Source organism: Salmo trutta, chromosome 15 (genome assembly GCF_901001165.1).
Source record: "Salmo trutta chromosome 15, fSalTru1.1, whole genome shotgun sequence".
NCBI classification, from domain to species: Eukaryota; Metazoa; Chordata; class Actinopteri; order Salmoniformes; family Salmonidae; genus Salmo; species Salmo trutta.
The window spans coordinates 51,989,739-52,001,740 of NC_042971.1; the positions used below are offsets into that span (position 1 = coordinate 51,989,739).

A 12,002-nucleotide genomic window follows, 5' to 3' on the forward strand; every position below is an offset into this window, starting at 1 on the left:
GTGACGTCCTAAACTCATCCCTGTCTGTCTGTCTGTCTGTCTGTCTGTCTGTCTGTCTGTCTGTCTGTCTGTCTGTCTGTCTGTCTGTCTGTCTGTCTGTCTGTCTGTCTGTCTGTCTGTCTGTCTGTCTGTCTGTCTGTCTGTCTGTCTGTCTGTCTGTCTGTCTGTCTGTGTTGTCATGCTGCCTTGTCGCTTGATCAGACTTCTACTGTCTACTGGAGGAAACGTTGTTTGGACTTTGTTTCGGCGTGACTTTGATTGGATTGGTTGGATGTTGACTGGATGTTTATGCTTGATGCCTGGGACTTGCTGATGGTGGAATCACGTTGTTAGCAGACTGACATTTCCTCTACAGTGAATAGAGACTTTTGACTTTTGGGATTTAGTTTGGACGTTACTGGGAAGTTGCTGGAACGTTGGATGTACCTGGATATAGCGTGTAATGACTTGTAATAAATAATAAATGAAATGTAAGTAAAGGTTTTGATATATCTGGTGCAGGGCTGAACGTTGACTGAGGACATACACACACAGGATTTGGAGAAGAAGTGTTGTCTTGACTGGATTAAGGTTTTATATGGGGAGGCGGGTAGCCTAGTGTTTAGAACGTTGGACTAGGAACCAAAAGGTTGCAAGAACAAATCTCTGAGCTGACAAGGTAAAAATCTGTCGTTCTGCCCCTGAATAAGGCAATGTCTGTCCCGAGGCAGTTATTGAAAATAACAATTTGTTCTTAACTGACTTGCCTAGTTAAGTAAGATACAAAATATGTGATAATGTTATTCAGTTTTGTATTCACTTATGATGTAAATCTCTCTTGTCAAGATTAGCAGTACAGTTTTTTACATTTTAGTCATTTAGCAGATGCTCTTATCCAGAGCGATTTACAGCTAGTGCATTCATCTTAAGATAGCTAGGTGGGACAGGTACATATCACAGGCATAGTGAATACACTTTCCTCAATAAAGTAGCTATCAGCAAAGTCAGATCTTTAAAGGGGGGAGTCAAGAGCAAGTGTTGGTTCAGGGAAGTTTTTTTTGTAGTCTTCATAGTCTTACCCTTGCATGCGTGTGTCATCACACAGACATCTTCTAAGACTACTGATCGTTCTCACCACATTGACTTGACCCAATCAAGTATTACATGATACGCGTTTCCGCTCACCCAGTGTTAACTCAGGTATGTGTCTCTTCTGTTCACCTACAGGTCTGAACCGTAATGTGTTCCATCCCGGCTGTTTGATGCTGCTGCTGCTTGGGTAGAGCGGCTCGTTGAGAGGACCCTCTGCCCCCCCCCTGCCCCCCTGTGCCCCCCCACCACCTAGCTACCATGCTGATCAAGGAGTACCGGATCCCCATGCCTATGAGCGTGGAAGAGTACCGCATCGCCCAGCTCTACATGATCCAGGTGGGTGACTACTGGCTAGCATACATACTGAAATACAACACACGGAATACATGTATGTAGCATAGCATTGCATGGCTAGCATGCATCATACAGAATACATTACCTAGCATAGCATGGCTAACACACAGCAGGCAGAATACATTACCTAGCATAGCATGGCTAACACACAGCAGGCAGAATACATTACCTAGCATAGCATGGCTAACACACAGCATGCAATACAACATATGAAGAGTTTATTTCCAAAACACTACAGTGTATATCCACACATTTTTCACATGTCTTTTCATCAGAAATGATTGCTTATGAGCACCTTCATGTGTGTGTAAAATATATCTGTTCACAGATTTTTAAGTAATAGATTTTAGATGTGTATGAAAATGTGTTTTTTTTTACAAAACACTATATATCCATTGTTTAGCTGGAATGGAATGTTGGTTTCCTGTGTATTTGACTGTGACATGTGATCGTCTCACCTAGCTATCTTAAGATGAATGCACTTACTGTAAGTTGCTCTAGATAAGAGCATCTGCTAAATGACTAAAATGTCAAATATAAATGTTTCACATACAGATCTCAAATGACTGTATTGAATTAAAAAATTTATATACAGTACCATTCAAAAGTTTGGACACACCTACTCATTCCAGGGTTTTTCTTTATTTTTACTATTTTCTGCGTTGTAGAATAATAATGAAGACATCAAAAACAGGAAATAACACATATGGAATCATGTAGTAACCAAAAAAGTGTTAAACAAATCAAAATATATTTTATATTTGAGATTCTTCAAGGTAGCCACTCTTTGCCTTGATGATAGCTTTGCACACTCTTGGCATTCTCTCAACCAGCTTCATGAGGTAGTCACCTAGAATGCATTTCAATTATTAACAAGTGTGCCTTGTTAAAAGTTCCTATGTGGAATTTCTTTCCTTCTTTATGCGTTTGAGACAATCAGTTGTGTTGTGACAAGTTAGGGGTGGTATACAGACCAAGTCCATATTATGGTTAGAACAGCTTTACTTACTTTAACCTCTCTGGCGCATGTGGGACGAATTCGTCCCACCTACGTAACAGCCACTTCAATCCAGTGGCGCGATTTTTGAATCGTTTGAAATACTATTACTTCAATTTCTCAAACATATGACTATTTTACAGCTATTTAAAGACAAGAATCTCGTTAATCTAACCACACTGTCCAATTTCAAAAAGGCTTTACAGCGAAAGCAAAACATTAGATTATGTCAGCAGAGTACCCAGCCAGAAATAATCAGACACCCATTTTTCAAGCTAGCATATCATGTCACATAAACCCAAACCACAGCTAAATGCAGCACTAACCTTTTATGATCTTCATCAGATGACACACCTAGGACATTATGTTATACAATACATGCATGTCTGTTCAATCAAGTTCATATTTATATCAAAAACCAGCTTTTTACATTAGCATGTGACGTTCAGAAAAAGCATACCCCCCGCAAACTTCCGGGGAATTTACTAACAGTTTGCTAAATTACTCACGATAAACGTTCACAAAAAGCATAACAATTATTTTAAGAATTATAGATACATTACTCCTCTATGCACTCGATATGTCCGATTTTAAAATAGCTTTTCGGATGAAGCACATTTTGCAATAATCTAAGTACATAGCCCGGCATCACAGGGCTAGCTATTTAGACACCCACCCAGGTCAGCCTCCACCAAAATCACATATCCTATAAGAAAAATGTTCTTACCTTGCTTGTTCTTCGTCAGAATACACTGCCAGGACTTCTACTTCAATAACAAATGTAGGTTTGGTCCCAAATAATCCATCGTTATATCCAAACAGCGACGTTTTGTTCGTGAGTTCTAGACACTATCAGAATGCTACATCACGGTCTCGCACATGGCGCATTGGCGTGACAAAAAATGTCTAAATATTCCATTACCGTACTTCGAAGCATGTCAACCGCTGTTTAAAACCATTTTTTATGCCATTTATCTCGTAGAAAAGCGATAATATTCCGACCGGGAATCTGCAATGAGCCTAAACAGCCGAATTAAATTTCTCACCGGGGGCGAATCGTGCACGCGCCTCATTCAATGGTCCTCTGATCCGCCACTTACCAAAGGCGATAATGTGTTTCAGCCTGAGGCTGCCTCGTCAACCTTCAGGTTTTTCGCGGGTTCTGAGAGCCTATTGGAGCCCTGGGAATTGTCACGTTACAGCTAAGATCCTTACTTTTCAATAAACAGATTCAAGACGCACGACTCCTTGTCAGACAGGCCACTTCCTGCATGAAACCTTGTCAGGTTTTTGCCTGCCATAGGAGTTCTGTTATACTCACAGACACCATTCAAACAGTTTTAGAAACTTTAGGGTGTTTTCTATCCAAACCTGAACAATAATATGCATATTCTAGCTTCTGAGTTGGTGTAGGAGGCAGTTAAAAATGGGCACATATTTTTTCCAAAATTCTCAATACTGCCCCCTATCCCAAACAGGTTAAGACATGAAGGTCAGTCAATCTGGAAAATGGCAAGAACTTTGAAAGTTTCAAAGTGCAGTCGCAAAAACCATCAAGCGCTATGATGAAACTGGCTCTCATGAGGACCGCCACAGGAAAGGAAGACCCAGAGTTAACTCTGCTGCAGAGGATAAGTTAATTAGAGTTAACTACACCTCAGATTGCAGCCCAAATAAATGCTTCACAGAGTTCAAGTAGCAGCCACATCTTAACATCAACTGTTCAGAGGAGACTGCGTGCATCAGGCCTTCATGGTCGAATTTCTGCAAAGAAACCACTACTAAAGGACACCAATAAGAATAAGAGACTTGCTTGGGCCAAGAAACACGAGCAATGGACATTAAACCGGTGGAAATCTGTCCTTTGGTCTGATGAGTCCAAATGTGAGATTTTTGGTTCTTACTACCGTGTCTTTGTGAGACGCCGAGTAGGTGAACGGATGATCTCTGCATGTGTGGTTTCCACCGTGAAGCATGGAGGAGGAGGTGTGATATTGTGGGGTGCTTTGCTGGTGACACTGTCAGTGATTTATTCAGAATTCAAGGCACACTTAACCAGCATGGCTGCCACTGCATTCTGCAGCAATACACCATCCCATCTGGTTTGCGCTTAGTGGGACTATCATTTGTTTTTTAACAGGACATTGACCCAAAACACACCTCCAGCCTGTGTAAGGGCTATTTGAACAAGAAGGAGAGTGATGGAGTGCTGCATCAGATGACCTGGCCACCTCAGTCACGTGACCTCAACCCAATTGAGATGGTTTGGACCGCAGAGTGAAGGAAAAGCAGCCAACAAGTGCTCAGCATATGTGGAAACTCCTTCAAGACTTGGAAAAGCATTCCTTAAGATGCTGGTTGAGAGAATGCCAAGAGTGTGCAAAGCTGTCATCAAGGCAAAGGCTGGCTACTTTGGAGAATCTAAAATATATTTAGATTTGTTTAACACTTTTTTGGTTACTACATGATTCCATATGTGTTATTTCATAGTTTTGATGTCTTCACTGTTATTCTACAATGTACAAAATAGTAAAAATAAAGAAAAACCCTTGAATGAGTAGGTGTGTCCAAACTTTACTGGTACAGTATACATAATTAAATATTAATGTCACAAATGTGTCATTTGTAGAGCTCTTTATTAAAAATTGAATAATTTGTTACATTTGACTGTGTAAAACCTAGCAATACTTTTTATTTCTCTGAGAGTTAGGTGGATATATAGCATTTTGCAAAAAAACATGATTATTTGTCTCTCTGAAATGAAATCATCAAGTGATAGATTTTAAACAAATACATGTCTGTCATTGAACAACCCCATGCAATGATTAGATAGTTGTCATAATCTTCGTCTTCTGAGGAGTAAGAAATATCGGACCAACACGCAGCATGGTAAGTGTCCATACTTATACGTGAACACTAAACAAAACAAGAAACCGCACGACAGTCCTGTAAGGCTATTCAAAGAAACAACCACCCACAAACACAAGAGGAAAATAAACCCACTTAAATATGACCTCCAATTAGAAGCAACGACAACCAGCTGCTTCTAATTGGAGGTCGTTCCCAAAACTGACATAGAAATAGACAAACTTGAAAACCCACATAGAAATAGAAAACATAGAACATAAACCAAAAACCCCGAAACACACAAAACAAACACACCCCTGCCACGTCCTGACCAACTACAATAACAAAATGACCCTTTTACTGGTCAGGACGTGACAATAGTGAAAAAACACACCAATCTCTTTCATGATTTCTTTAAACAGTAAAAGCTAATTTACCAACATTTCTGAAAATGGATAAATAGTGTTTTGAAATAAAACTCTTCATATTGCACACGGTGCGTCACGTAGCATATATGGGATATAACACCATCCTAAAACAGAGGTCTAGGTCAGAGTCAGTAGATTGTACCCATGACCCAAGAGCCCTACTGACCCTGGATAATAGGTGGTGAATTGAGCTGTGTGTGTGTTTGTGCGTTCTTGCTTGTTTTTGTGTATGTGTGTGTGTGTGTGTGTGTAACATGGTGTTAGGTTGAGTTCATGTCTTATAGTTCAGGTCACTAGGTTAATGTGAGCTGTCTCAGGCCAGCTGACTCTCCATATGCTTATGGACCATGTTTTATTGAGACAAAACACACACAAACACACACACAAATAAAACCAAATTCTGGGTGTAGTGGAGAAATGCATTGGCACGCTGTTGTTGTGGACAATATGAATGGAACGGAACTATGTTACTGTTACTACTCCTCAAGAGCAAATCTTACCTAGGACAGTGAGTGACCCCAGGACATAATCCTACAGGATTATGGGTGATTAGGTCACCTGGTGACCCCTAATGTAGTAAACACAGTCTGCTAGACCAACACTTGATGCAGCTCCAACCAAAAGGTTGACGTTTTGAATAACCAAGTCGGCAAGATGAAAAATCTGTTGATATGCCCTTGAGCAACACACTTAATCCTAATTTGCTCCAGGGGCACCGTACTACTATGGCTGACCCTGTAAAACAACACTGCACCTATCTGGTGTCTGTGACAATAAAAAACATACAGTATATACTTTGTTAATGTAAACGTAGTAAACCTTACCCACACACACTCCGTCTCTCTATCCATCAGATGTCATCAACAGCAGCATGGCAGTGTCTGCCATCATTTGTTTGTAGTGAGAAATAATGACTTGAGGGAGAGAGAGTAGAGTTGCAGGAAGGAGATGGAGAAGGGAGCAGATATAGAGGGAGGAGGATTGGGGTAGCAGGTAGAGAGGGAGGAGGATTGGGGGAGCAGATATAGAGGGAGGAGGATTGGGGGAGCAGATATAGAGGGAGGAGGATTGGGGTAGCAGGTAGAGAGGGAGGAGGATTGGGGAGCAGGTAGAGAGGGAGGAGAGTTGGGGGAAGACAAACAGAAAGAGAGACTGGCAGAGGAAGAGAGAGACAGAGGAAGATAGAGACAGAGAAAGAAAGAGGCAGAGAAAGAGAGAAAGACAGAGAAAGAGAGAGGCAGAGGAAGGCATTGAGATGGAGAGAAACGGAGAATGAGGAGAAGTCACGATGATACAGCCAGTGTTTCCATAACAACGTTATGCTGCTGATTTTGTTATCCTTTCGATTGGATAGGGTGTCTTCCTGTGTGTGTATGCTATACTGAGACGTCATAACACCAAATTAGAGACAAAACACTGGGAGAAAAGCTTGGACAAATGATGCAGCTGAAGGAGAGCCACCTCATGCTGATCCTAATCAGTATGTCCATGTGAAAGACTGCAGGGCTGCAATGTGGACTGTGCTTCATATACTGTACTGTATATCCTTCGTACGTATTCATACATTACTGCCACTTATTGGTCACATACTAGGCCCAAACACCCCTGGTTTCCTTAGGCTGAAGTAGGCTAGAAGAGGCTGGAAGAGACTCAGCAGTGTAGACCTTGAAAACCAGAGTTTTTGCTGTGTGTGTGTGTGTGTCTGTCGGTGTGTGTGTGTTTGCTAACCTTGACGTATCATATAAATGATTCAGGCCAATACATTACTATTTCTATGACGCTCTGAGTCCCTGCTGCCCTCTCAGCTCCCAGCCCTACATCAGACCTCAGCCCTCTCAGCTCCCAGCCCTACATCAGACCTCAGCCCTCTCAGCTCTCAGCCCTACATCAGACCTCAGCACTCTCAGCTCCCAGCCCTACATCAGACCTCAGCCCTCTCAGCTCCCAGCCCTACATCAGACCTCAGCCCTCTCAGCTCTCAGCCCTACATCAGACCTCAGCCCTCTCAGCTCTCAGCCCTACATCAGACCTCAGCCCTCTCAGCTCTCAGCCCTACATCAGACCTCAGCCCTCTCAGCTCCCAGCCCTACATCAGACCTCAGCCCTCTCAGCTCCCAGCCCTACATCAGACCTCAGCCCTCTCAGCTCTCAGCCCTACATCAGACCTCAGCCCTCTCAGCTCCCAGCCCTACATCAGACCTCAGCCCTCTCAGCTCCCAGCCCAACATCAGACCTCAGCACTCTCAGCTCCCAGCCCTACATCAGACCTCAGCCCTCTCAGCTCTCAGCCCTACATCAGACCTCAACCCTCTCAGCTCCCAGCCCTACATCAGACCTCAGCCCTCTCAGCTCCCAGCCCTACATCAGACCTCAGTCCTCTCAGCTCCCAGCCCTACATCAGACCTCAGCCCTCTCAGCTCCCAGCCCAACATCAGACCTCAGCACTCTCAGCTCCCAGCCCTACATCAGACCTCAGCCCTCTCAGCTCCCAGCCCTACATCAGACCTCAGCCCTCTCAGCTCCCAGCCCTACATCAGACCTCAGCCCTCTCAGCTCTCAGCCCTACATCAGACCTCAGCCCTCTCAGCTCCCAGCCCTACATCAGACCTCAGCCCTCTCAGCTCCCAGCCCTACATCAGACCTCAGCCCTCTCAGCTCTCAGCCCTACATCAGACCTCAGTCCTCTCAGCTCCCAGCCCTACATCAGACCTCAGCCCTCTCAGCTCCCAGCCCTACATCAGACCTCAGCCCTCTCAGCTCTCAGCCCTACATCAGACCTCAGCCCTCTCAGCTCTCAGCCCTACATCAGACCTCAGCCCTCTCAGCTCCCAGCCCTACATCAGACCTCAGCCCTCTCAGCTCCCAGCCCTACATCAGACCTCAGCCCTCTCAGCTCCCAGCCCTACATCAGACCTCAGCCCTCTCAGCTCTCAGCCCTACATCAGACCTCAGCCCTCTCAGCTCCCAGCCCTACATCAGACCTCAGCCCTCTCAGCTCCCAGCCCTACATCAGACCTCAGCCCTCTCAGCTCCCAGCCCTACATCAGACCTCAGTCCTCTCAGCTCCCAGCCCTACATCAGACCTCAGCCCTCTCAGCTCCCAGCCCTACATCAGACCTCAGCCCTCTCAGCTCCCAGCCCTACATCAGACCTCAGTCCTCTCAGCTCCCAGCCCTACAACAGACCTCAGCCCTCTCAGCTCCCAGCCCAACATCAGACCTCAGCACTCTCAGCTCCCAGCCCTACATCAGACCTCAGCCCTCTCAGCTCCCAGCCCTACATCAGACCTCAGCCCTCTCAGCTCCCAGCCCTACATCAGACCTCAGCCCTCTCAGCTCTCAGCCCTACATCAGACCTCAGCCCTCTCAGCTCCCAGCTCTACATCAGACCTCAGCCCTCTCAGCTCCCAGCTCTACATCAGACCTCAGCCCTCTCAGCTCTCAGCCCTACATCAGACCTCAGCCCTCTCAGCTCTCAGCCCTACATCAGACCTCAGCCCTCTCAGCTCCCAGCCCTACATCAGACCTCAGCCCTCTCAGCTCCCAGCACTACATCAGACCTCAGTCCTCTCAGCTCCCAGCCCTACATCAGACCTCAGCCCTCTCAGCTCCCAGCCCTACATCAGACCTCAGCCCTCTCAGCTCTCAGCCCTACATCAGACCTCAGCCCTCTCAGCTCTCAGCCCTACATCAGACCTCAGCCCTCTCAGCTCCCAGCCCTACATCAGACCTCAGCCCTCTCAGCTCCCAGCCCTACATCAGACCTCAGCCCTCTCAGCTCCCAGCCCTACATCAGACCTCAGTCCTCTCAGCTCCCAGCCCTACATCAGACCTCAGCCCTCTCAGCTCCCAGCCCTACATCAGACCTCAGTCCTCTCAGCTCCCAGCCCTACATCAGACCTCAGCCCTCTCAGCTCTCAGCCCTACATCAGACCTCAGCCCTCTCAGCTCCCAGCCCTACATCAGACCTCAGTCCTCTCAGCTCCCAGCCCTACATCAGACCTCAGTCCTCTCAGCTCCCAGCCCTACATCAGACCTCAGCCCTCTCAGCTCCCAGCCCTACATCAGACCTCAGTCCTCTCAGCTCCCAGCCCTACATCAGACCTCAGTCCTCTCAGCTCTCAGCCCTACATCAGACCTCAGCCCTCTCAGCTCCCAGCTCTACATCAGACCTCAGCCCTCTCAGCTCTCAGCCCTACATCAGACCTCAGCCCTCTCAGCTCCCAGCCCTACATCAGACCTCAGCCCTCTCAGCTCCCAGCCCTACATCAGACCTCAGCCCTCTCAGCTCCCAGCCCTACATCAGACCTCAGCCCTCTCAGCTCCCAGCCCTACATCAGACCTCAGCCCTCTCAGCTCTCAGCCCTACATCAGACCTCAGCCCTCTCAGCTCTCAGCCCTACATCAGACCTCAGCCCTCTCAGCTCCCAGCCCTACATCAGACCTCAGCCCTCTCAGCTCTCAGCCCTACATCAGACCTCAGCCCTCTCAGCTCCCAGCCCTACATCAGACCTCAGCCCTCTCAGCTCTCAGCCCTACATCAGACCTCAGCCCTCTCAGCTCCCAGCCCTACATCAGACCTCAGTCCTCTCAGCTCCCAGCCCTACATCAGACCTCAGTCCTCTCAGCTCCCAGCCCTACATCAGACCTCAGCCCTCTCAGCTCCCAGCCCTACATCAGACCTCAGTCCTCTCAGCTCCCAGCCCTACATCAGACCTCAGTCCTCTCAGCTCTCAGCCCTACATCAGACCTCAGCCCTCTCAGCTCCCAGCTCTACATCAGACCTCAGCCCTCTCAGCTCTCAGCCCTACATCAGACCTCAGCCCTCTCAGCTCCCAGCCCTACATCAGACCTCAGCCCTCTCAGCTCCCAGCCCTACATCAGACCTCAGTCCTCTCAGCTCCCAGCCCTACATCAGACCTCAGCCCTCTCAGCTCCCAGCCCTACATCAGACCTCAGCCCTCTCAGCTCTCAGCCCTACATCAGACCTCAGCCCTCTCAGCTCTCAGCCCTACATCAGACCTCAGCCCTCTCAGCTCCCAGCCCTACATCAGACCTCAGTCCTCTCAGCTCCCAGCCCTACATCAGACCTCAGCCCTCTCAGCTCCCAGCCCTACATCAGACCTCAGTCCTCTCAGCTCCCAGCCCTACATCAGACCTCAGCCCTCTCAGCTCTCAGCCCTACATCAGACCTCAGCCCTCTCAGCTCCCAGCCCTACATCAGACCTCAGTCCTCTCAGCTCCCAGCCCTACATCAGACCTCAGTCCTCTCAGCTCCCAGCCCTACATCAGACCTCAGCCCTCTCAGCTCCCAGCCCTACATCAGACCTCAGTCCTCTCAGCTCCCAGCCCTACATCAGACCTCAGTCCTCTCAGCTCTCAGCCCTACATCAGACCTCAGCCCTCTCAGCTCCCAGCCCTACATCAGACCTCAGCCCTCTCAGCTCTCAGCCCTACATCAGACCTCAGCCCTCTCAGCTCCCAGCCCTACATCAGACCTCAGCCCTCTCAGCTCCCAGCCCTACATCAGACCTCAGTCCTCTCAGCTCCCAGCCCTACATCAGACCTCAGCCCTCTCAGCTCCCAGCCCTACATCAGACCTCAGCCCTCTCAGCTCTCAGCCCTACATCAGACCTCAGCCCTCTCAGCTCTCAGCCCTACATCAGACCTCAGCCCTCTCAGCTCCCAGCCCTACATCAGACCTCAGCCCTCTCAGCTCTCAGCCCTACATCAGACCTCAGCCCTCTCAGCTCCCAGCCCTACATCAGACCTCAGCCCTCTCAGCTCTCAGCCCTACATCAGACCTCAGCCCTCTCAGCTCCCAGCCCTACATCAGACCTCAGTCCTCTCAGCTCCCAGCCCTACATCAGACCTCAGTCCTCTCAGCTCCCAGCCCTACATCAGACCTCAGCCCTCTCAGCTCCCAGCCCTACATCAGACCTCAGTCCTCTCAGCTCCCAGCCCTACATCAGACCTCAGTCCTCTCAGCTCTCAGCCCTACATCAGACCTCAGCCCTCTCAGCTCCCAGCTCTACATCAGACCTCAGCCCTCTCAGCTCTCAGCCCTACATCAGACCTCAGCCCTCTCAGCTCCCAGCCCTACATCAGACCTCAGCCCTCTCAGCTCCCAGCCCTACATCAGACCTCAGTCCTCTCAGCTCCCAGCCCTACATCAGACCTCAGCCCTCTCAGCTCCCAGCCCTACATCAGACCTCAGCCCTCTCAGCTCCCAGCCCTACATCAGACCTCAGCCCTCTCAGCTCCCAGCCCTACATCAGACCTCAGCCCTCTCAGCTCTCAGCCCTA

At 48.3% G+C, this 12,002-nt stretch overlaps 1 protein-coding gene across 3 annotated transcripts in view; it reads left to right on the forward strand.

The window, feature by feature from the left end:
• Positions 1-1,317: 1,317 nt before the first annotated feature.
• The window catches only part of LOC115149306 (membrane-associated phosphatidylinositol transfer protein 2), a 62,128-nt gene continuing 51,443 nt past the window's right edge, over positions 1,318-12,002 (forward strand). For all 3 annotated transcript variants that reach the window (XM_029692056.1, XM_029692058.1, XM_029692057.1), the window contains exon 1: positions 1,318-1,407. In XM_029692056.1, the coding sequence (XP_029547916.1) occupies positions 1,330-1,407 (78 nt within the window). In that variant the 5' untranslated portion in view covers positions 1,318-1,329. The remainder of the gene's footprint in view (positions 1,408-12,002) is intronic.